Below are 26,938 nucleotides of genomic sequence, written 5' to 3' on the forward strand. Positions count from 1 at the left end.
CTCTTTCAAAAATTAAAAGCGAAAAATAATCCTACATTTTTTTCTAGGGACTTTCACAACAAATTAATTAGATATATCATATTAGCCATCACCTTGCCTGTAAGTTTGATGTATACTTCAGTGGGAAATCTGTTTTCCCTAAGTAGAGTTTAGGGAAATATACTAAATTTTTGTATTAAATTTATTATTGCCCTTCATTTTGTATAACGGGAAAAAGCTAATGATGTTGTAAAGGTTCAAAGAGGAAGAAGCTTCATGGCCACTTGATGGCATGGAGGGACGTATCTATCTAGAGAAGGGCCAGCTGGCCACGCCTCAGACATCTTCACAGGATGCTATTTATATTACTGATTTTACCCACAATCCCTGCTGGCTCAGAAACCTGAATTTTGTCAACAGAGTTACCTCTTACCTGTGGACTTACATGAGCCAAGTTTTAAGAATGATGTACAAAATTGAATGTCAATTTTGCTTAATTTACAAAGAAATACAACTGTCATAGAATTCAGAGTGCTGTTGTGCTCAGGAGCAGCTCATTCTTTCCCTGTAGGTACACTAGCAAGTCAAGTTCTTTTGCTAGGATTCTGTAGCTATGACCACTTTCCCTCCCTGCATGACCATATCCTTTTTTAATATTCTTGCCGTATGAGGACTTTCTGTTTATGTCTTTCACGTGATTTTACCTGTGTCTGCCATGATCTAATAAGTGCTGGTTCCCGAGCTTAAATCTCAGAGGACAGTCTTGTTATTTTATGACCAAGTTCTAAGGAGGAGCCAAACTGCAGCCTGTAAGTGCTAATGATAATTGTCTCTCTCCCGGAAATGTAGATATTGACTCCCTCAGATAGCTTCACTCATTTATTCATTGAGGAAGAGAAGCTTGGAAATTTTTTCATATTTTATCCTTTGTCTAGCCTAGATGTTCAAATAGGGTATCTTCTCAACTCAATCCATTTTAGCGTTTAAAAACCAGAACTTTTGGGAGCCCTGCCTTCACAGACCATCCTTAACTACCATGATAAACCTACTAATCAACCTTAAAAAGAAAATAAAAGTCAGTATCTGCATACCTGGTTCACAATGGAAAGTTGCTTTTTTGTGGAACTGGGAAATGAAAGCAATCAGTTGCTTACTCCTGCAAGTGCTAGGAATATATCTCTTTTCTGCTGCCACTGCTAGAACCTTAATTCAGGTTATCACCTCTCAAAACGACTATTGCCGTAGCCAGCTCAGTGGTATTCCTGCCATTCTCCACTTGCATCTCCGATGTTTCTAGACAACTCACAGAATAATATTTCTAAAATACAGAGTAACCTTTCTATGACACGCTGCTATGGAAAACTCTTCAGTTCCCCAGTTACCTGTTGAAGAATGCACAGGTTCCTTGCCTCAAAATCTCTCTGCAGGGCTTCTCCAGCCCCTCTCTGTCCCCTGGGCTCTACCCAGACCAGACCGCTCATTGTTTTCTCAATGTGCCTTATACTCTCCTGTCTCCCCCATGCCTTTGTGCCTTTATGTTATCTCATCTGCCATTTCTCCCATCCCTGTAAGCTGAAGTCCTCTATCCTTCAGCACTCAGCTTATATTCAAAATTTCAGCCTTTCATTTTTTTTTTTTCTTGAGGAAGCTTCACCCTGAGCTAACATCTTTTGCCAATCCTCCTCTTTTTTTGCTTGAGGAAGATTAGCCCTGAGCTAACATCTGTGCCAGTCTTCCTCCGCTTTATATATAGGTCACTGCCACAGCATGGCTGTCAGGTGGTGTAAATCCATGCCTGGGATCCAAACCTGTGAACCTGGGCCGCCAAAGCAGAGCACATGAACTTAACCATTACACCACAGGGCCAGCCCCAGCCTTTCCTAATCACTGTCCTTCTCACTCTGTTTTCCCTACTCCACACTACAGACAGAAACAATCACTCGTTTCCAAATTCTTATAGTGCTTTGTTGGTACTTCTTGTGTGGTCCTGTGTAATGGGTCTTTGGGCGGGTGTCTCGTCTCCCACCTGAACTCTAAGTTTCTTGAGAACTTACTCATCTTAATAACCTCTCAAGTGTCTGTTGCTGATATTAGGTGCTCGTTAAGCATAATTCATTGGATATGAATGCGTTATTAACCTAAGATACAGCTACTTGGCCTTTTACTTAAAACCACAAAAATTTTTTGTTCCCTGGAAGATAGCGTGGTTAATGAAAAGTCCTGTGTTACATAAGTTCATTACCCATGTTTAGAAAAAAACTTTAATAACCTTTCTAGTAAATTAACACATATTATAAAAATAATGTTAACAGTCTACTCCTTTTCTGTAACATTTATCTAGATGAATTTAAGCGTGCCGTCTATGTAGCTACTGGCCTCAAACTTTCACCACATTTAGTGAACACAGTCTTCAAGATTTTTGACGTTGACAAAGATGATCAATTAAGTTATAAAGAATTTATTGGAATTATGAAAGACAGACTCCATAGAGGATTCCGGGTAAACCTATAAATTTCAAGCCTATTGATATTCTTTTTTTAAATCTGAAAGAAAAAAATCCATCTAAGTTTCAGAAATAAGTTATATAAATTTTTAAGGATATAAACTGAAAAGTTATATTGGAAAAGAAAAAAACGTAAGGCCTTTGTACCTTCAGACAATTTAAGGTGATAAAAGATACTACTTTTTTAAAATATAAAATCAGTTTGAATTTCAATAACTTATTTTCATATTGTTACTTTAATGTCTTCATCTCAGGTTGGGGGAGAGGGAATGTTGCCAAATATTTTGATAGATTCAGTCTGCACACTGGCTGTTCAGACTTGTTAGTATATGAGAAATATCACTATTTCTCATTTTATATGATACGCATTTCCACTAGGCAACTTGCTCTTAAGTCACTGCATATTTAGTACTTTCTATGTGGAAAATAAAGTAAAAAATGTTTTTAGTCTGTTGAACTCTTTTCCATTAACATTTTATACTACAAAGTCAAGTACTAGAAATTCGATGATTTTTTTCTCAGAAACATGTTTTAAACAATGAAATATAGCGTGAATCAATAAATGTGTTTACACCTAACGTACTTGTGGATGTGCCACGAATAGGAAAAGAAAAACGTTTTTCTATTAACAGCCAGAATATTCAGTCTTCCCTCTTTGGTAAGAATACCCCTAAGTATTATACATTTAGAAAGGGGAAAAGTTAGACATACAAAAAAGAACAAGATTCATCTTACACCGTATTTTTAAAGATTTTTTAAAATCCAAGTTGTCCTGGTGAAGATACTGTGTACTTAACTGCCACCTAGTGGTTAGTTAACATTTGCAATGATGGCACAGGTACCTGGAAGGGCAGACATTGAAAATCATGTATTTCTCCTCAAAAATTTTAGAGTAGCAAGATCAAATTAAAATATGAACTATGCTATAAACCTCTGGCACTGTTTTGCTGTCTTAGGTGTTCTGTGTTATTTTTGCTTCATTCATTTATTGCACACCTGTGGCCCCATAATATTTTATTTACATTTGCACACTTTCAATCCTCTGTTCCACAGGGTTATAATAAAACTGTTCAGAAGTATCCCACTTTCAAATCCTGTCTGAAGAAGGAACTTCATAGCAGATAAGTATGTTGGCTTGCTGTCTAAATTTGTCCAGTAACAATAAAGGAAGGGTCATAATTTATTTTTCTATTATGACATTTAGAAAATAGCTGAAAGAAATAGAATTATAATTTATTTTTAATTTTTAAGCCACTAATTCAATTTAAGAACTAATCTTTTAATGATTTGATTTTTGACCAGTAGTAGTTCAATTTAAGGATTAGTCATTATAACAAAACATTAGTTTGCCCCTAATTAGTGCCATCATTAGTTCGACACTAAGGTATCATCTAAAAATGAACTGGAATAAATACTCATCTGACTGGCATTCTTTTGCAGTGTCTTTATTGAAAAAATTTATGTTTAACCTGCAGTTTTGTACAGATACAATATTTAAAAATTGGATTTTTATAGTTTAGGCTCATTAGCATCTAAGAAGAATTTGGTACCATTTTTTAGGATGATGCTTCCAAACATCCACCACAATAATAGCAGCTAATGTTTTTAGAGGTACAGTGGGAGCCTGGCACTCTGCTAGGTGTTCTTCCACAGGCAGCATCTCAGCTAATCCTCACAGAGAGGTGTCCCATTTAACCGGAGAGAAAATAGAGGCTTAGTGAGTAACTTGCCCAAGATAACTTGCTAGTCAGTGACCAGCTAGGGTCTGAGCCTCATTCTGTCTGATGGCAGAGCTCTTAGTATTTACTGCACTAGCACCATAGAATGCGGTAGGTGAGGAAGATACAGGAGATTCATTCAATTTGTATCAACCCAAAGAAATATCTCAGACTTGTTGCTGATCTCCAAAATGAAGGGTTTGTTTTTCCTTTTTTCTTTTAAAAGTCCACTGTAGCTATAAAATTTTGGTCAGCTATGGATTCTGACTAGTTAGATCTCTGCGGTGAAGGTTTTGTTCATTTATACATACTTGGAAATATATATTTCTTGCTGTTTCTCTCAAGCTTGAAACATTTAAATTTGCCTATAGCAATATTTCCCAAAGTGGTTCCATAGGTTGTCAATGCATATTATTCTTTAAAAGAAAAAGAGAAGCTGCTTAGTCACATAAGTTTGAGAAATACCAAAATAAACATGGTTAAATAGGTTCCTTCCCCCTTAGAACATATCAGATCTTAATATGCCACTATTCGTTTGTCTCTGTAAAGGAAAACTGTAGTATTCAGTACTTTGCAAAGTAGCTTTGAGGCCTAATGTTTTATGGAACCCATTTGGGAAATGCTGGTCTAAAATGCTTATCGGCAAGTAGGTTTATTTATTTATCTAAGGTGGTAACTGCTGTGATTGAGCTAACAAAAGAAGTCAGGTCTTAATCCCTGTTTTGAGAAACTTTCTAGTGCCCTATAAGAAGGTAAACGTTAAAAAAAGTGGGACTATACCATTTATATTATGTCCATATGCGTGGTGTTCCCAACCAACTTGTAATAGTGTCACACTGACACTGTTGTTTCTATGTAGTCGTACATAGAACCATAGATAAAAATGACTACATTTATTCTAGACCTTTATAAGACTTGGATTAGACAAGTTACTAAAGAAAACACTGAGCTTTTAAATTAAATATTTTATTATTGTCTTGGAATCTTATATTTTCCGAGTGTTTTTATTATGTACCTGACTGTTTCATATTATCATAATATTTGATTGATGAAATCACCTCTGAATTTCATCTTAAATAAATATTGCTTATAAATGTATATTTTTTTAATTAGGTACTTCTAAAGCAAAGTTTAAAGCATTATTATCTACATGACAAGTGCAACAAGCAAAACTTTCAGAGAGCGGAAGGAGGTCTGGGATCAGAATGGGTAGAATTGAAGGAGAAGGTGAAACGCTGACTATAATTTTTTCTTGAACATAAGAGATAAAATGGATCTTCACTAACTACAAATGTTGTATGTTATCAACTTGAGCTTTTGCCTTGATTTACTGAACTCTCTGCACTTTTTCATTCCCTTCAGAAGTATATAGATACTTCCAATGACTATGTCAGAATGTATTTTAAATATTTTTTAATTTATTAGAAATTTGCCTCATTTCAAAATAATGTATGACTTCTGGAATCTAGATCACTTAAAAATGAACAACAACATATTTCCTTTGGTTTTAGACTGTGAACTTATTTTCAGAAAATGACTATTCCTTGAGATTTATCTCAGGGCTCTTAAAATTGTTAATAAATCCTCATTACTTGCCAGGTTTTTAGTTACATGGAAATAATTTTGAAAAACAAATAGAAATTAAACTACTATAAAAGATGATGGTTTACATTGTACTTTTAACTTTTAAAAGTACTTAACATATATTGTTTGAATCATGTAAAAAATTTTTTAAGTTTTTGTTTATTTACCAAAGGTAACAGAATGTCTGTTATTCTTTTGTGTAAAGAAATTTAAAACGTAGATTTTTTTCCTCAAAATAAGTCATATACTGATGGTAGAAACACTGGTAGTTGTTGTAGCAGTAGTCACTGTCATTGTCATTATCATCTTAAACATGATGCTGCTCCTGATTGCACATGGTGTATGTTAATAACACTACTAAAAATAATATCTTACAGCTTGGTAACTTATTGCATATTCTTAGTATATGTCTGTAGTGTCAAAATGAGTACTATAAAAGACTAGTATAAAATGGTTTAGAAGACTGATGTATATATTAGGTAAAAGTTATTATTTTGTTTCTTGTAAAAGGACCACATGCAAAAGTGATGCCACACAACCAGTAATAATGAATAATTTAAATATAATTCCTTATTTCAAAATAATAAATCATAAAAAAGAAAGGGAAAACTTTCTATTGAAAAACAAAATTGGGTTTTCACATGGAGAAAATAATTCAATAGTACTTAATGGAAATCTGTTCAATTAAAAAGTATAGGTTATGAAAGGGTACTATACAAAAATAGAACAAGGAGTTTAATATATTTATATACTGTATGTGGAAGATAAGTTCATTTTTCTTCTTTTCTAAGATGTATTTAATGTAAATTGCACACACTCCAACTATTACCTTGCTTTTGCACATGAAAATAGGAAACACTGACTTGTTTTTATGTTACTAAATGTGAAATTGGTCGTTCTCCATCAGTCTATTTATAAAAGTAATGTTATTTCCAAGAAAATGTTATTATTAACATTGACTATGTATTTGTTAGACTTTTTACATTCTTTATCTGATAGTATTTATTACATTGTTATAGAAATATATGATGCATAAATTTGAAGATTCCATAGAGTATAATAATTTAATTTCACCTGCTTGAAGGTTGCTTCAATTGACTGACTAAATGAAAATGCCTACCCACTCATTAACATGCCCCAGGACTATTTTAAAACCATTGAAAAGATCCAGTTTACTTTTATCTTTGACTGTAAGTTATATTATCTTGCATACATGGAAAAACTGCTATTTAGAACAGTCCTATAAATATAGATTAAAAACTGAATTAGCTCATTAAAATTCTTTATAATTCTGCCATTTCCCCAAGGAATCCTACATATGCAATCTTTATTCTTTATTGCTTATCAGAGTGAATGGATATTCATTTGTTTGTAAGACTGCAGCATAATATTAAAATGTGAATAAATGAAATATTCTAATCAATTAAAATGGAAAAGAGTAGTAAATTACAGTAATTCCCTATATTATCACTCTTGAACTTCATCATCTGTAAAATGGAGGTAAAATATCTCACTGGATTGTTGTTTACATCAATTAAAAAAATTTAAATGCTTTGAAAATAGTAATATACTAAATACATGTATGCTCTTATTCTCAGCATTTCCGTCTGCCAATTATTCTTTGGAAAGATGAAGCTATACGTAAAATTTTACTATCATACTCTTTACAGAAAGTCTCCCTGATAAAAGGTTTATGGTTCTCTCAGAATCATTTCATATTAAGGAATTCATTTAACTTAAAGTTCCAGTTTATTGTTCTTATTATAAAATATAATTGTAAAGCAGACTATGTTACATTCTTATATTATCTTAAAATAAATATACCTGCTCTTGAATCAAGAAACTTAGTACTTTGTTTTTATGTAAATCTGTGAACTAATGTCCTTCCAAAAAGTATCACCTCCAAACTTTGGCTGATCTTTTTTGGTTACCAAACTTCTGTTGATCTTATACCCTCTGCTTTAGCAATGCATGCTAATGACATCAGTCTCATCAACACTGTTAATCTCATCAACACTAGATAAATCATGGAGCTATAAACCTTGTCTAAGTATATAGTAGGAATTCGTACATTATAGAATTATGGTCATTGGTAGGTACTGGAAAGCTTTCCGAAAGTTTTCATGAGACGTAATGGACTATCAGTTATGCTTTACAGAACTGAATAGTTTAAATGGCTTAAAGTAATTAGAACCAGCAGCCCCTGTTTTACTAATGTTGGTATTTTGTAGGCATCATCTTAACTAAGAAAACTCCTAGAAATTTACCAGTTTTCAAAATCCACTAATTATCCTACTTTTTATAGCCTTACAATAAATTAACATTTTTATAGTGCTTTTAAGTCCAAAGGATGTAAAAACATGAATTGTATAATATTCTATACGTAAAAATAAAAATTCTAAATGATATGAAAACATTGTGGGTTTTTTCTTTTAATTGGCAGCATTTTTACTTTCTTAGTAGCTCATGAAATAATGGTGCATCTTGCAATCAATCACATCTTAAATTCTGTGAAATATTGTATAATGAAAACCAACAAAAAGATATAATTCTCTTTATATCTTTATAATTCTCTTTATAACACAGTATTTTGGTCACACATCTTAAAAACTGAGGAATATACCTATAATTGTGACTATATGCACATAAATATACAATGCTCAGGAAGTAAAAACATTATTATAAAAGTTTTTTGGAAAAGATAAATTTTGTCCAGTATTGTAAAGAAGAGAAAGACAAGTGTTTATGAGAAATAGAAAATAGATAAAATGAGAATGGAGAAGGGAGCTGAATGAGGAGAGATTTTAAAAATTGGGATTGAGTAGACAGTTTTTAGAGAAATAAATGTAAAGAAATGCAAGTTAAATCAGTAATGACAATACATCCTTTCACATACCAGATTGAAAAGATAGAGTGGTTTTGTTGTATATCGTGTTGGTAAGTGTGGGGACCAATTGTCGGTAAGGCTATAAATTTGAGTCGAACGTCTTTGGAGGGCAATATAGAAATATCTAAAAGTTTTGATCTAGAATTTTACTTCTGGGATTGTAATATCCCAAAACATATTTATAAATAGGCATGTCAACAAATATATTTAGACAATGAACTAGTACGTAACTATGAAAAAGAACAAAGTCCATTTATCATGCTGATACTAGATGATCTGCAGGATATTTTTACAGGAGTGCAGTAAGGTACCAAAGAGTGTGTGATATGCTACTGTGTGCGTTCAAAACACACTTTCATTGCATAGAATTATATTTAATATATCTTCATCAAAGTTATGTGTACATACTGTTAAAAAGCAAAGAGCTCTAAAGGGTTAAAATGAAAACCAGCATACCTCTTCCCTCATTGCTGCTCCTCAGAGGCAATCTTTCAAATCTTTTAGCAGTTTCTTTTGGTGTCTGCCTTCATATTTCAAGATAATATGCTTATACCAATATTTGTAGATTCATTTAATTTTTAGATTATTAATTGTCAACTTCCTATAATGGAAGATGAGGATTTGGCTCTTACACAAGCCCCTCCAAGATGTACAGACACACATTTCCCCTTCTCCAGCCTTTCAGTATAGCTAGAGCATAATTTTAGTTAAGTCAATTATTTCATCATCATCAATTATTATATTTCCTTCCTTAAAGATTTTCTTACTTTCTCTAGAGTTCATCATTTTCTCCTTTACAGTTTGCTGAATTTTTTATGTACTTCTCATTTACCTATCATTGATTTATCCCCAGACTCATCTCCAGAACTAAACATACATTGTTGATACATTCTAACACATCAAGTAATATGTAAACTTTCATTATAATTGTAGAAATGCCTCCTGGCGCTCTCCGTCTCACTGTCCTATCTAGAATGGTTGTTCTGTAGTCCCGATGCAGAATCGTCATTCCAGAATCTCCCTTCTCCATCTCTTGCAGATTCTATTTTACCTTCTCTATCTCCCAGGTCCTCCTCTTTTTTATCATTTCATTTTTTGGAGTGGAGCACAATCTTCCATATTTCCTGAGAAAGGCTGCATGGTAAATAAATGCTCGAGATCTTGTATGCCTAAAACTGCCCTTTATTCTCCCCTCATGCTTGGGTGACAGTTTGTCCAGAGGTAGAAATCCAGAATGGCACACTTTTCCCTCAGAACTTTGAAGCACTGCCCCATTGTTTTCCAGCTTTCAGTGTTGTTCTCAAGAAATCAGATGCCAATCTGATTTCTGAGCTGGATTTTTTCTCTCTGGAAGTTAGTAGAATCTTCTTTTTTATCCCGACTGTTCTAAAATTGCTCATTGCTGTAACTTGGCAAAGGTCTTTTACTCATTGTTTGTACTGGGCACTCAAGAGTCCTTTCTACCTGAAAACTTATGGCATTCAATTCTGGGGGAAAAAAAAGTAATTACAGATGTTCCTGGGCTTATGATCCGGTTACGTCCTGATAAACCCATCATAAGTTGAAAATACTGTAAGTCGAAAATGCTTTTAATAAACCTAACCTACCGAACATCATAGCCTAGCCTAGCCTACCTTAAACATGCTCAGAACACTTACATTAGCTTACAGGTGGGCAAAATCATCTAACACAAAGACTATTTTATAATAAAGTGTTGAATATCTCATATAGTTTCTTGAATACTGTACTGAAAGTGACAAACAGAATTGGTGTATGGGTGCTCGTCCAAGCGCTGGCTACACAGCACACTGTCGATTATCAGTTGTTGACCCTGGTGTTCATGGGGCTGACTGGCAGCCACGGTTCACCACTGCTGCCCAGCATCATGAGAGTATCGTACCGCATATTAGCCTGGGAAAAGATTAAAATTCAAAGTACGGTTTCTACTGAACCCATATCGCTCTTGCACTATCATAAAATCGAAAAATCATAGGTCGAACCATCATAAGTCAAGGACCATCTATATTTCTTTGAGAACTTCCTCCCCCCCTTGTTTTCTCTGTCTAGTTTTTCTGGGACTTCTATTACTCAGATATTGAATCTCCTATGCTCAGCCTGGAATTTTTCTTTTCTTCTTTCTTACTGTTTATCTCTTTGTCTTTTTAATGTACCTTTTTAAAAGATTTCTTGAGAACCTTCTTACCTTCTACCCATTCTCTTGTTTTTCATTTATTCCATCATATTTTTTAAATTTTTCTCTGAATTTACCATTTTATTGTCTCCTATTCTTGTTTTGTGTTTTCAGTAGCTTTTATTCTCTCTCTGATTACTTAATTTCAGTTTTTTTGTAGTTTTCTTCTGCTTCCTTCATTGCCTCATTCCTTTTTTCTGTTTGTATTTTAGCTGTCTCATAGTAGAGGTTTTTCTCAACTATCTGGTAATCTTTTGCCATATGTTCCTATTTTAAAACAAACTGGAAGCTCTGCATGCGTGGAATGAGCTTCTGACTGACGGGTTCCTCTCACTGCTGTTCTGGCTGGGCCGTTTCATGGGAGGAAACTGGACCATCAGTATCAATATATTTTTTCTCTTTGGTCAAATTTCTCCTGCCTCGTAGTTCAAAGCCTAGCCCCTGTTTTGTTCAGAAGGCCCTTTGAAGATGGCACTATGGGTTTTGTGTTATTTTTAGGAAGATTGGCCCTGAACTAACATCTGTTGCCAATCTTCCTCTTTTTTTCCCCTCCCCAAAGCCCCAGTACATAGCTGTATATCCTAGTTGTAAGTCCTTCTAGTTCTTCTACGTGGGGTGCCGCCACAGCACAGCTTGATGAGTGGTGTGCAAGTCCACACCCAGGATCCAAACTGGCGAAGCCCGGGCTGCTGAAGTGGAGTGCACGAACTTAACCATTATGCCACAGGGCCGGCCCCTGCTATGGGTTATTTAATGAAGGGGGCCATAAGCTCGTATAATATATTTAAGGAGCTGTTACTGAAATGTTTTTACTATGTAAAATTTTTACATAGTAAAATGTTTTTACTATGTCCTTGTTTACTTTTTAAAGAAAAGCACGTTTTTAAAACTGGGCATCTCAGTCTGGAAACAGGGGACTGAATCATGAAGGTCATGTGTTAGGTGGATTTAGTCACCAAATCCAGAGATAGGTTACTTCTTCCTGAAGCGATGGAGATAGTTTTAAGAAAAATAAAAATATAATGGTGATTGTGAATTTATGGAACTATCACATGGTTTAAGCTTGGATGGTAGGGATGGGAAAGAGATTAATTCACAAAAGAGCATCAGTGGAAATCAGTTACTGGGTTAAAAATGTTAAAGATAGCAGCCATACCTCCTTACAAAACCTATTTTGGTGATGTTTACCATAACAGACAAACAGTTGAACTTGATTATTAGTCCAATTCAGTATGGCATTGCCTGTTGCATATTTTCAAGGATGAAGCGAACGGCTTGAAGGTCAGCAAATTTGTCTACTAGCAGATTTTAGACTGAGGTAAAGTTGAGTGTGTAGGGCAGAATGAAAGACAATAAAGATATTTCCAGTCTGTGGTATATAATGCTTTACTCTTTGCAAGCTCTAGGTGCCATAAGAGTTAAAAGTTCAAGCTGAAAAATCTACAAAAAACCACTCTGGAAATCTATACTTTTTTTATGTCATTGCTCTTTGGTGCAAAGAGGTTCTCAAGAAATTGAGTATCTTATATACCATTTGTGCTATAATATTTAATTACAATGAGTGTACAGAAGATTAGCTGTCTCAAAGATTCTTTTGAAATCAGATTGCACATCAAAACTGCATTGTGCCCTGCTAAGTAAGCAAATGTAAGAAAGAGGAGAAGGAGATGTCAAGACTTATTGCAAAATGAACAAATAAAGAAGTAGGATTTGCTTGGTGTTCAGCCTATTAAAGCATGGCCAAATGTCAGCCTTCATTTGTCAACTTAAATATGTTTTTCTAAAATTTACAAAGATTCAGTCAATGGCAAGTATCCTTTAGCTAGTATTTGGACTTAAGAAGTAAATTAAGCAACACGAAAATGCTAAATAGATTATACTGTTAACTCAATTTCTCAGTGATTAATTACCACATAAATATGTACATTAGTAATTCAGATACAGATATTTGTTGCCTTTTTTATTTTTCTAATTATAAAATTAATACATATGTTTTCTCTCCCTAATACTTGAGGTTTAGAAGCTCAGAGATTAACTTCTCCTCCACAATAGCTAGACTCCCAAATACAACATACGCTGAAGCATTTCTAGTCTCCATGGATTTCTCCTTTAAAAATTAAAATAAACTTTAAAAATGAAAGGTAAAAATAAATTTTAAAAAGTTAAAGAGCTGAGCCCCAAGTAGCCAGTGATGTAGACCAGGTAGCTTAGAGCCTGAGCAGACCTGCTGGCAATAGCCAGAGACACAGATGGAGATCTCAGGCCAAAACAACAGAGCTCACAGGTCCTTGAAACTATAAAGATAGGGAGCCTGCAGGCTTTGTGGAGGGGTATGACTGCCCTGAGGTCAGAGTTCTACACAGACAGTATGTGAGTATGTTAAGCCTTGAAAGAGCAATGAGGAGGAGAACCTGAATCTGAGACCCCCTCTGCTGAGCTAAAACGTTCAAGGAGGTCCTGAAGGGTCCTGAAATGAGTGTACAGACACACACATGACACACACACACAACTGGCCAAAGCAGAAGAAACCGTCCCACAAGACTCCCATACATTACAATCAAGAATAACCTCTTAAAGACAACCAAATCCAGGGAAGACCAGACAGCGTGAGTGAGAATCAACGGGGACAATAAATTTAGACTCCAAAGAATGCCAATGTTTGAACTGAATACAGAATGCATGAGAGCTGTGTATGAAACAAACTATGAAATTGCACAAATGAGTTTCAAAAAAAAACCTATAGAGATTAAACAGATACACTTACCAGCTAGAATTTACAGAAATAAAAAATGTAATTGCTCAAATCAAAACTTCAATGTAGGGGGCTAGTCCCATGGCCAAGTGGTTAAGTTCACAGACTCCACTTTGCCAGCCTGGGGTTTTGTGGGTTTGGGTCCCAGGCGCAGACATGGCACTGTTCGTCAAGCCATGCTGAGGTGGCATCCCACATAGCATAACCAGAAAGACCTACAACCAGAATATATGTCTATATACTGGGCTTTAGGGAGAAGAAGAAGAAGAAGGGAAAAAAAGAAGATTGGCAACAGATGTTAGCTTAGGTGCCAATCTTTAAAAAACAAAAACAAAAAACCTCAGTGGAGAGTTTTGGGTCCAGCCGTGACTCAGTAACTGATATTAGACTTATCCTTCTCTCATAAACAACTACAACACTGTACAACAAACACATGAGGGCTTTGATCCTTGAGAGAAAGGAAATTCATGAGGTGACCTCTACATTCACTCTGGCTTTCAGAGGGAAGTGAAGCCTAAACAGAAAACAAGTTTCATGGAATGGAAGAAATGAGCCCAGAGTTAAGGATAGCTCACATAGCTGGAATCTATGGGACAGAGTACCAGAGAAGAGGGAGCTGTGCAAAGAAGGAGCACCAGAAATCTGCATGGGGCACTCTTAAGTCTTTGGCTGAATACTAAGCTGCACATAAGTAGGGTGAGACCCCATGAGGCATGGCAGCAGACAGCTGATGGAGGTCATGCAGCACTGGGAGACATTGGAGTTCTAATCAGCCACAGTGTAAAGGCCTCACCAAACAACAAGAACTAAATTAAGGACATAGCTTACGCTACTCTAGAGTATGGACAACTCTAGATCTAACCTACTAAAACCTAAAATTAATCCTTGATAAGATCAAGCTGATCTGCCAGTATAGTAACTACCTGCCCAAACAAATTCAGTACTCTTTAGAGAAAGACAACCAAATCCATGTTTTCAATAATGTTGTATCCACAACATCCACTATAAGGTGGACAAGTATTATTGATGCTAAGCAGGAAAATGTGACCCTTAACCAGGAGAAAAAGCAGATCATGGAAACAAATGAGCGGTGGCCCAGGGGTTTGAATTAGCAAATAAACACTTTGAGAGCTCTTATAAATAGGTTCAAAGGTTTAAAGGAAAAGATGGACATAATGAGAGAAGAAATGGGAATTATATACAGAAAAACATAACCGATTGGAAAATACAATATTTAAAATAAAAAATTCATTGCGTGAACTTAGAAGATTAGAGACAGAATAAGCAAGGTTCACTGACCTGAAGGCAGAGAAATACAAACTAGCCAAACCAATGCACAAAGAAATTACTGAGGAAAAAAATGGGTGCCTCAGTGACCACATAAAACAGTCTACCATCAGTGTAATTGCAAATCCAAAAGGAGAAAGTCAGGGATGGGGTGCAGGCCAGAACAATATCAAAAGAGATAATGGCCAAAATTTTTCCAAGTTTGAAGAAATATGTAAACCAGAATTTCAAGAAGTTCAACAAACCCCAAGTGAAGAAACCTATACTTGGTCATATCCTAGCCAAAGTGCTGAAAAGCCAAAAGAATTTTTTTTTAATGTTGAAAGCATCCAGAGACCAAAGATATGTTATTCACAAGGTTAGTGATAAGCATAACTGCTGACTTTTCCTCAGTAACAATGGAGGGCAAAAGACAGTGGTATAACATCTTTCAAGTATAGAGAAGAAAAGAGAAATGTCAACCTAGAATAGTGTATTCAGCAAAATAGCATTTAAAAATAATGGTGAAATAAAGACACCTTCAGATAAAGGTTACAAAACATGCAACCAGCAGACCTGCACTACAGGAAAAGTTAAACAAGTTCTTCAGGCTGTTGGGAAGTGAAACCAGGCTGAAGCTTTGATCTATTCAAAATAATGAAGTTTGCCATTAGTGGTAAATTTTTAGTAAATATAAATTTTTTTTCTCCTAAATGTATAAAAAAGTAATCGACTGTTTAAAGCAAAAATAGTAAGAATGCAGTGTGGAGTTTATCATTGAAATTTTTGATAATATCATAAAGGACAGAAAGGGGTAAATGGAAATATACTGTTGTAAGATTCTTACATTATAGGTGAAATGATATAATATTCATTCAATTAACACATATTTTCACCCATAGAATCATAGATGAAAAAAATGCAATAATAAATATTGACTAACCCAAAAGAAGGCAGGAAAGGGGGAAACAAAGAAAACTAGGATGGAATAGAAAAAATAGCAAAGTGATTACATAAATCCAACCAATTAATAATTACATTAAATGTAAATTCATTAAATATTTCAATTAACAGTTAGATATGATCAGACTGGTTTTTTTTATGAAGGTCATTTGCTGTCTAGAAAAGATATACTTTAGATATAAAGACATCGATAGGATTTTTTCTATCATGTAAAATGATAAGAATACCATGCAAACGCTAATGATAAGAAACTGGAGCGGTTATGTTAATATCAAACAAAATAGATGTCAAGGCCAGGAATATTGCCAGATGTATTAGTGGAGCTTCAGTCAGGAGACAAAAATAACAGAATGATTTAAAGAGGATAATTTAACACAAAGAATTATTGGAATAAGGGGGAACAGACTGGTGAGAGTGAAAGGGAATGCTAATGAACATGAGAGCAGCAGATACCAGGAGCAAACGCTTACCACCAGGGCTGAGATGGAGCTCCCAAGGCAGAGTCCTTGCCCTCCCAGGGCTGAGACCCAGACCGGGGTCTGGGAAGGGCACAGCTTTGGCTTACTGGATGGTGAAGTCACTGAGCTGCCTCGTAAGTGGACTTTCTGGAAGTCTCTGGGATAGCAGGAGAGGCCATCCACATAGAAGTGGAGTTCTCGATCATCATCAGAATCCTTGGTGAGCCTCAGGACTCACTAGTACCAGGGGGAGCTGCTGGTGGCTGGGCAGTTCGGGAACCAGATCTGGAGAGGCAGCCCTCTGCAGGAGCCCAGCTTACTCGCAGGGTGGCTCTGGGATTCTAGGGCTGAAGAGAGGATGTGGGAGCCGTGATCTGGTTTGGGACAAAGTCTCATGCTATCTGGGGATCCCAAATGCACCACGGCTGCCTGAGTTGAGCACTGCAGAACGCGGGCTGTCACTAAATGCTGGAGACAGCTGCCCCCTGCAGGAACCTAGCACTGGAGAGACCAGGCAGGGATCAAGAAGTGGGGGAAAAGTGCAGTCTGTCAGATCCTAGAGAGTAAGTCACACCAGAACCAGGAAGAGAAAATCCCCTCCTCCTCCAATGTCCTTCCAGAACCCTCTAGTGACAAGGTTCAATACCAGGCTGGCTAAAAAGGAGAAATGTTTACAAAATCCAGCTTTGTTGTTACAGAGTAGACAAAAAGGGTGGATTTGGGGCTGAAAGAAAATAAATTGATAAAGAGCATGGTCCACCCATTTCACCACTCAGCTTCCATATGTACCCTCTACACGCTCTTGAACGCCATACAACAATGAAGCAACTCGGTATTTTCATCCGACAGGAGACTCACCATCTTCTCAAATGAGGCGATGCACAGCCCAACAATCATTGCATACGCCTCCTGGGCTATTTTAATTACCCCTCATAATCCATCACAGATCCACTGAATATTTTGTTGCCTAATGACTATAAACTGTAGAATTAACCTCTAACTCGTATATAAATGTTTTTAATTGAAAGGAGAAAGAAGAGGAAAATAGCTAACATATACCCATAAACACAGACCTATAAGAAGCAAAAAGAAAATATGAAAAGCAACTATAGTCGTTTCTGTAATTGGTCACAAGGCCCTAATTGTTATCTATGGCTTCCTTCTTCCACTGTCCATTCTTTACTTCCCCAAACTTCAGCCAGAACCCAAGCTGATCAGGATTCTTTGCCTGGTCAAGTAATCCAAACCCTCATTCCTGAAGGGTTGGAGTCAGCCATCCTGCTTTTTTTCTCAGTGGCTGTGGTTTTCCATTAAACTTTCCTATTGGGTATGGAGTACTAAGAAACCCAGAGAGTCTCCTGGGTTACAGACACTGTCCTCCTTGCCCCTAACGTGTAGCAGTAACCCAGTTCCTCTTGGTAATAGGGATCAATCTCTCCACCTCGAAGAGCAACCCGTCTCTCTGCCCGTTGGTTTAGTGGCATAAGAACGTCAAAGTAGCCAGATGGCAATCTCTTCTTTCTCCAAAAAATGGAACCATTGTTATGTCCCCTGGTGGGACCATGCTCCACTTGAGGACTAAGACCTCTAAACTGGTAGAGCTCAAAGATGCCAAAATAAGAAGCAAATATTCTGCAAGTGGGTATTGGGTGTAATAATGAGAGGAGCCCGTCTTGCTTCCACCCCTTCATTCCTGAACCCATGTGTTCTGGCTCTGTGGGGAGAGAGCACCATGTCATTGTTTTCTATGGGAGAATTAGACCAATCAAGCTGCTCCTCCATTACCAGAAGCTAGAAATCCCTTGGTTTTGGCATTTTACTTGCTTGCCATTGATAATTTTGTTATCATTTATAGATTGTTCATGTCCTTTGTCACACATATTGAAATCTTAGTTTTTAAAAATCTATTCATTCAATTTCTGTGTGTATTAAATATAACCTCTCGTTATATTTGCCACCCAATATAATGAAAATTATATTTTTACATACCTGAATCTGTTTTCAGATACTCTTCTCTTCCTTTGGACTGTCTGGCTAACCTCGTAACCACATTGTTTTAATTATTTTAGCTTTAGAATGTCTTCATATTCCATAAGACTAATATATTTTCTCCCTCGATAGCCACACTTAGGTTCCTCTTCTTTCCAAAAATTTCCTTAACTCTTCTTACTTATTTATCCTTTCAGATGAACTTTAGAATTGTTTAATCACATCTCCTCCAAATAGGGTTTTTGTTGGAATTACTTTAAAATTATAAATTCATTTGGAAAGAACTGACACCTGTTAGTCAGGGTTCTCCATAGAAACAGAACCAATAGGATGTACACATACATAGAAAGAGATTTATGGTAAGGAATTAACTCATGAGATTATGGAGGCTGACAAGTCCCAAGATCTGCAGGGTGAGTCAGCAAGCTGGAGACCCAGGAGAGCCGATGATGGAGTTCCCATCTGAGTCTGAAGTCCTGAAAACCAAGAGAGCTGATGGCTTAGTGCCAGTCCAAAGGCTGGTGGCTCAAGAGCCAATGATTCAGTTCAAAGCACTCAAGCAAGAGGAATTCTCTCTTACTTGGGGGAGATCAGTCTTTTTGTTCTATTCAGGCCTTCAACTGATTGGATGAGGCCCACCCACATTATAGAGGGGAATCTGCTTTACTCAGTCTACTGATTTAAATGTTAATTTCATTCAAAAACACCCTCACAGAAACACCCAGAATAATATTTGACCAAATATCTGGGTACTCCATGGCCCAGTCAAGATGATGCAAAAAATTAACCATCACAACATGTTGATAATGTTTTGATCCCATCCAGGAACAATTATTCCAGTTATTTATTCTCAAGATTTATGGCTTTCATTATCTAGTCATAGCACTTCTCACAGGTCTTTTCTAGATCCTACATAATTATTGTTGCTTTTAAGAATGGGAATTTAGGGGCCGGCTGCATGGCCAAGTGGTTAAGTTCTCACGCTCCGCTTTGGCGGCCCAGGGTTTTGTCGGTTCGGATCCTGGGCACAGACATGGCACCATTCATCAGGCCATGCTGAGGCAGCATCCCACATGCCACAACCAGAGGCACTCAACTAGAATGTACAACTGTGTACTGGGGGCTTTGGGGAGAAGAAGAAAAAAAAAGATTGGCAACAGATGTTAGCTCAGGTGCCAATCTTTAAAAGAAATTTTTTTAATTAAAAAAAAAGAATGGGAATTTTCCCCCTTAGATTTTTTATCTGATTGTTGGTATATAGAAAAGCAGCTGATTTATTCAGCCACTTAACTGAACTCGCAGTAGTTCTGACATTTTTTTCTCTTGATTTTCTTGAGTTTTCTGGTGGACAGTCATACTATATGCAAATAATGGTAAATGCGTCTTTGCCATTTCTCTTATTCTTATTTATCGCTCTTATTTCCTGTATTATTGCATTGATTATAGCTTCCAGGACAAAGTAAAATACTAATAGTGATAGCAGAAATCTTTTGATTTCCTGTTTTAATAGGATTATCTATAATGTTTCAAATTACGCATAATATTTTCCTGTTGATTTGAGACAAATACTTTATTTTGTTAAGAAAGTATCCTTTATTTCCTGGATTTAGAAGATTCTGGAAAAAGAAATGAGTATTGAATCATCTCAGATGCTTTTTCAGCTCCCAGTGACATGATTATACTTTTTTCCAATTTCACCCCCAGATGTGATATATCTGCTTTATAGGCTTCCTAATATTATTGTAATAAACTCTGGTCATGGAAGACCATTCTTCTCATTTCCTGGTCTTAGACAAGTTGATTTTCCTATATCAGGTTCTCTATTTCTAAATTGGGGCTAAAAATTGTATCTGCCCCATATTATAGAGATTAGATGAGATAATTTACATAAAGTAAATTCATTTAAGTGCGTAGCATATGCCTGGTACATAGGCTATGTTCAGCTAATATTACCATTATTATTGTTATGAACCAAGAGGCTTGAATATCATTTGAGTGGAGAAAGTTATATATCCTGTAGGATTTTTTATATTTGTGAGTGAGATGTTTCTCTTTCTTAAAGAAAAGAAAATAGCATTTTAATAGCATTCTTGTAGGAATCATGGGAAGAAACAATAAAAAGAGTTATTTTCTCATTTTATTTTAAAACTGTGTTGTTTGTTTACACCTACCTTCTTATGGGTCAGATGACTCCCTCGTGGTATTCCCAGGCAGGGCTGGCTTCATGGTCGTGTGACCTGCACAGGTGTACAAAGCTCCACGACAGAAGGGCCCCACACTTGGGGTTTAATGCTTTGCAGTCACCACCTTGAAATTCTTAATAATGCTGTCTTTGAATTTTTGTTTTGTCCGTGAGCTCAGTGGGACCATGGAGCTTATGCAGGGGCTTGGAGCCTCTGCTCACACCTGGTTCTCTTCCTGCTCCCAAGGATGGGTTCTTGGCCACCCTCTGCCTTCCCAGCCTCACCCTCCCTGCGCCTGCCCAGCAACTGACTCCACCCTCCAGCCCTTTGGCAGGGCCCTGGGTGCAGGTACGGGTAGGAATGCGGAGGGACACCCATGCCCCATGGAGTCTTGGGGCACAACATGAGGAGGCCATCCTGCCTTAGGCTAACAGAGCCATGGTGCATCGGCTGGTAGCCAGCCAAAGGCCACAAGTCAGTGGAAATAAGCCTTTAACCACTCCTAATCCCAGTACTGAGAGCTTTCTAACTCAGAGGGTGCCCTACTCTTGGGGGTTGCTCATCCAATGCTCGTTGGGGTACCACGCCTGTGGAAAACAGAGGTGTCTGACTGGACTTCCCCAGGGTGTCCCCCAGGTGGAACATGAGCAGCAGTCCAGCAGCTGTCATGAGAAGGAACCTGGCAGCCCTCAGGCCTGAGCAAATGCACGTGCATTCTGAGTCATGGGATGGGGTCCCCGGGCACCTGTGGGGGTCCACACTCACCACGTAAACATCCCCACGCCCGAAGGAGCATACCCTTGGCTTCCTTCAGGCTGGGCGAATCCTCTCTTCCTCCTTCCAGCCTTCCTGTGTCTGATTTGTGATGCCTCTTCTGACCAACTGGAAGCACTCTGAGAAGCTGTGCTATGAAATACAAATCACGTAATTTCAGTGATTTCACAGAGGAGTTAAAGGCTCTGATATGTGCATTTAAAACTGGCATTGCACAATATAAAGATGAAGGGTAAAAGTCATGCTAATAATTTAAACTTTAAAATTTTTGCTTACTTAAAATGACATTCAATAGCAAATAAGAAACATCATGACAAATTGAGAGAGAGAAAGAGAAAGAGAGAGAGAGAGACCATGGAAGAAAGAAAAAAGCTTTGTATTTTGATACCATAGAACTTTTTCCTGCCTTTTTGAACAAACTTCCCTGCATTTTCATTTTGCACCAGGCTCCAAAAATTATGTAGCCTGTCCTGCCCTGGGATATGGACATTTGGGCCAGTGTGCAAGCGTGTCTGTGGGTTTGATGAGACACATGATGGTAAGAAACAAATGAGGAAAAGAGTAATATTTTATGCTACTTGGAAGTGGGTATTGATTTTCTCAAAACTATAATGGAGAAAATGGTTTCTGTATTAGAAAAAACATAAGAGAAAAGAATATTAAGGTGGTAAGTATGCTGCTCATGACCCCCAAGTGCATGGCAACAACCTGGCATTAAGCTCTAGGAGAATTTGATGTCTGGAGAGCAGTTACAATGAGCCGTTTGAACTGATTGCTTGAGTGTCATCAACATGACTTAGGGACTCTATTTAACAACCAAATTCCAAATAGGTTCACTTTAAAAAAAGAAAGTACAAAGTTAAGCTTATAACTCTAGCAGAATGTAAGTTTATAAAGAACAAATAATAGCAAGATGTTACAATATTTTTAAATTTTACATGAGGCAGAAATTAGGTAAAAATGAGGGTTTAAAGGACACACACAACATGCCCTCAACTGTTAGGGCAGAGTGGCCAGACTGCTCGAACAGATCACCTAGGCTTGATCCAAATTAGGGAAGGAAATAATAAATGGCAGCTGCTAAGAAAAAATGCAAGAATTAGCAAATAATGATGTCAACTTTGTTTGTCTTTACTCCGTGCTGGAAAGAATACTGGTCTCCTTGCTTTTTAATAATAAACAGACATCATCATTTTCAGAAGAATGAGGGATAATTCTTTAAAAGCCATTGAAATGGTTCTCACGTCCGATACTTCAGTGATTACTGTCTTCAAACAATGTTTTGCTAAAGAGGTATTTTCATTCAAGAGGAACATGTAGTTGATTAGCATTTTTCAAAAAGTAATTGTCTGAGGTTCTCTGTGCTTGATATCGTGGTAGCAGTTTCTCATTAAGGTGATTCACGAAGTACATGTAGCCTATCCATTCAGAATAGCATCGTTAGGCGTAGGCTTCCAAGTCAGACTCGCCAAGTCCAAATCCTGGCTCTGTCACTCCCTGCCTTTGTAGTTCCGCAAGGTTCTTACGCTTTCCACACCTCAGCTGTTTCACGTGTAGGATGAGATGATGGCAGCAGCTGAGTCTTAGGGTTGTTGTGAGAATTAAATGGGACATTGCCTGGAAAGTGCTGAGTTTAGCAATCACTTAATAAATGTTAGTTATTATTATTCCTAAAATAATATCCCTATTCATTTAGAGTGGTCTAGTGGTTAAGATTTGGCTCTTTCATGCCCGGGTTCATTTCCCAGTCAGGGAACCACACCACCCATCTGTCGGTTGTCATCCTGTGGCAGCTATGTGTTGCTGTGATGCTGAAAGCTACACCACTGGTATTTCTAATACCAGCAGGGTCACCCCTGGTGGACAGGTTTCAGCAGAGCTTCCAGACTGAGACAGACCAGGAAGAAGGACTGGGCCACCCACTTCTGGAAAAATTGGCCATGAAAACCCCATGAATAGCAGCAGAGCATTGTCTGATGTAGCACCAGGAGAGAGGACGGCGCAAAAAGACCAGGCAGGGCTCCCCTCTGCTGAACACCGGGTCACTGGGAGTCAGAATCCACTCAACGGCACAAAGAATAAAATTCATTTAGAATCAACTTATTTATAATCATGTTCATGAACTTGACCTTGAAGATTAAGGTGAAGGTAAAAATTCATGGGAAATTGAAAATGTACTGATTATTAAAGTGGAATAAAAACCGTGAAAAGAAAATATTTTTTAAAAAATTTCTCTTGTTAAATATTGCCAAATACTTTAAACCTATCCCGTACATCTTCTAATTGTTGTCACCATCTTCATCTATTGAATTCTCTTGGTTTTTGGGCACCTACTTAACTTCATTACATATTTTATGCTGTGCATGTGAAATATATAGTCCATGTACCTAGGATTATTTCTGTCTACTAGTTTTTCTTGTTCCTAAAAACAGAAAAGAGGAATGCCTACGGCTGAAAAAAAAAATAGAAGTCTATCTTCTTGTCAGCTCCTTCTGCTGATATCTCAAGGATTCCAAATCATATATTCACTTAATTTGCATTCTCCACTCTTAGTTTAAATTAAAAAAACAACATTAAGTTAACTCAAAAGCTAAAATACATTCCTTTTATAGCAGAAAACTGCTTCTATTGCTCAAAGCTAATTTAAAATAAAATCTCAGGCTCCTAACAACTTTCCGTCTGGTCCTACCTGATTTGAATCGATGATTGCTCAAACAAACTCTTCAAAATTAAAAAAAAAAGAATCTGAGGCCAGTCCATGGCTGAGTGGTTAAAGTTCTGTGGGGTCTGCTTCAGAGGCTCAGGTTCATAGGTTCAGATCCTGAGTGCAAACCTACTCCACTCATCAGCCATGCTGTGGAGGCATCCCACATATAAAGTAGAGGAAGATTGGCACAGATGTTAGCTCAGGGCTTGTCTTCATCAAGCACAAAAAGAGGAGGATTGGCAATGGATGTTAGCTCAGGGCAAAATCTTCCTTACAAAAAGAAAAATCTGGTCATCCTGAAAAACATACATATATATATATTTTCACTTTGGCTTCAGATCCCCAGTCACTCATATTCCCTCACAACACCTCTTTTTTTTTTTAGGAAGATTAGCCCTGAGCTAACATCTGCCACCAATCCTCCTCGTTTTGTTGAGGAAGACTGGCCCTGATCTAACACCGTGCCCATCTTCCTCTACTTTATATGTAGGATGCCCACCACAGCATGGTTTGCCAAGTGGTGCGTAGGTCCACACCCAGGATCCAAACCAGCAAACCCCGGGCTGCCGAAGTGGAGCATGCAAACTTAACTTCTGCACCACCGGGCTGGCCCCCACAACACCATTTTTTATTTTTTGAATCTAATATTTTCCTTTAAGAAGTGGGAATAAAGCTTTGTTCTTGTTGGAAAGCACGGCTCAATCCTGTGCTTAGCATAGTGTCCGGATCTGGTAGATAACCACTGCATATCTGCTGACAGAATCGGTGGATGGATGGATGAGTAAATGAACGAATAAACAGAGTGAGGCATATCAAGCCTGAAGAGCAAACACAGTCTCTGCCTGACTTTTACTTAATACATTTCCAAAACCATGTCTCTGCCTTCACATATTAAAACTAACAAATGCAATTACTCCCATACTCGAGAGTTTCCTAGGAAAATACACAACCCAACAATTGCAGTGCTTCAGCCTTTACCTTTAACTCCCATTAACGAAGCGTTGGTGAAAGAAAGAGCTGGTATTTGATGAGCTCTTATTATGGACTATCGCATTTAATACTTACAGTCCCTTGAGATAGATAGATATTATTTTAAAATTTAAAAATAAAAAACACAAAGAATTTCAGCTTCAATGAGATGAATTTGCCTCCTGTGACAGTAAATGCTGATAGTAGCCAACATATATGCATCATATGTATTATGCATATAAATGCTTAGTACACTCTACATGTGGACACATGCCATATATGTATAGCCTCTCTATATATGTGGGCACTAGGCTAAGCATTTTACATACATAATCTCATTAATATCCTAAACTATCCTATCTGGTAGTAGATAATATTTTATTTCCCAGCTTATATCTGAGGCTTAAAAGAGTTAAGTAATTCCCCTAAAGTCAAATAACCATTAAGAATAAAATCAAGATTCAAACCCAAGTTTGCCTGATTCCTGAGTCGATCTCTTAACCTCTATGATAAATTGCTTTATGGTGATGCAAGAACACTAGGAAGTGGACAGAGGTGACTTCTAACTCCTAGAAGAGGTGTTAGTGACAGGCTCTGCTTTCGTGGGACACTTAGGCCTGTGAGCCAGTGCTTCTGAGAAGATTGGAGAGAGGCTGTGTGGTCCACTAGGCATGGCAGAAAGATGGAACATCAAGACAGAAAACTGGGTGGAAATATTCGCCTACATCTACAGTCATATAAGGTAGCATCCAAACCAGGACACTTTTGAAAGTGAAAGGGGGCTCTCTATTTGTAATTACATCAGAACACCACCACAAACTGGGGCTGCCCAGGACGTACGTCACCCTTCCCAGGTCCCTCTCTTACTTTTTCTTTTATTCCTTCTTTTCTCCTATTTTTCTCCCTTTCTCCTCCTCTTTGTTCTCCCCACATCTCTCACTGGCTCTTTCCGTGTACCTTAAGTGGCAGTAATTTGCCATGATTACCTGGAATTAAGATGCTCACTAAGTGCCTCATATTTGAACCTATTTAGACAAATGCTACAAAACAGTATTTCCTCTGCTGCTGTATTAGTTCTCTATTGCTGCAGAACAAATTACCCCAAAATGCAGTGGCCTAAAGAAACATTTATCATATCACACAATTTCTGAGAGTCGGGAATTCAGGAGGAGCTTCACTGGGTGATTCTGGCTCAAGGTCTCTCATCCTCATGAGATGCAGTCAAGTTGTCAGGACTGTAGTCAGCAGAAGGCACGACTGTAACTGGGGGATCGATTCCCAAGAAATCTCACTCCTTGGCTGGAGGGCCCGTCCATAGGGCTGCTCATGACACGGCAGCTAACTTCTCCCAGAGCAAATGGTCTGAGAGAGAAAGAGAGGAGGAAGTCACAGAGTCTTTTTAACCTAGTTTTTGAAGTTACCCACCATCAATTCTGCTTTATTCTACTCATTAGAAGTGAGTCACCAAGTCCAGTCCTCACTCAAGGGGAGGGGAATTAGCCTCCACTTCTCGAAAGGAAGAGTATGAGAGGTCACCTTGGTGGCATACCAGTTAAGTTCCTGGCCTCTGCTTTGGTGGCCAGGGGTTCGCCAGATCAGATCCTGGGCGTGGACCTACACACCACTCATCAAGCCATACTGTGGCGGCATCCCACATAGAAGAATTAGAATGACTTAACTAGGATAGACAACTACATACTGGGGCTTTGAGGAGAAAATAAAAGAGGAAGATTGGCAACAAATGTTAGCTCAGGACCAATCTTCAAAGAAAAGAAAGGAGTATCAAAGAATTTGTGGACATCTTTAAAATCACTACAGCTGCATAATTTTTTCAAACTTTGACTCTTTGATTTAATTTTACCTCTGAGACTCTAACCAAAGAAAACAGTAAATACAAGGAAAATACTATATGAGCTAAGTTATTTATGTTGCTACATCGATGAAAAATTTTAAAACACACCTAAATATCTAGCAAAAGAGGGACGGTTTAATGAATTATAGTACTTCTACAGAAT

At 37.4% G+C, this 26,938-nt stretch overlaps 1 protein-coding gene across 1 annotated transcript in view; it reads left to right on the forward strand.

Moving 5' to 3' along the window:
- The window catches only part of MICU3 (mitochondrial calcium uptake family member 3), a 100,101-nt gene extending 91,984 nt beyond the window's left edge, over positions 1-8,117 (forward strand). The window contains exons 13-15 of the mRNA XM_046648796.1: positions 2,321-2,478; positions 3,536-3,607; positions 5,314-8,117. Coding sequence (XP_046504752.1) covers positions 2,321-2,478; positions 3,536-3,607 — 230 coding nt within the window. The 3' untranslated portion in view covers positions 5,314-8,117. The remainder of the gene's footprint in view (positions 1-2,320; positions 2,479-3,535; positions 3,608-5,313) is intronic.
- Positions 8,118-26,938: the final 18,821 nt, after the last annotated feature.

This window comes from Equus quagga, chromosome 22 (assembly GCF_021613505.1).
Source record: "Equus quagga isolate Etosha38 chromosome 22, UCLA_HA_Equagga_1.0, whole genome shotgun sequence".
NCBI classification, from domain to species: Eukaryota; Metazoa; Chordata; class Mammalia; order Perissodactyla; family Equidae; genus Equus; species Equus quagga.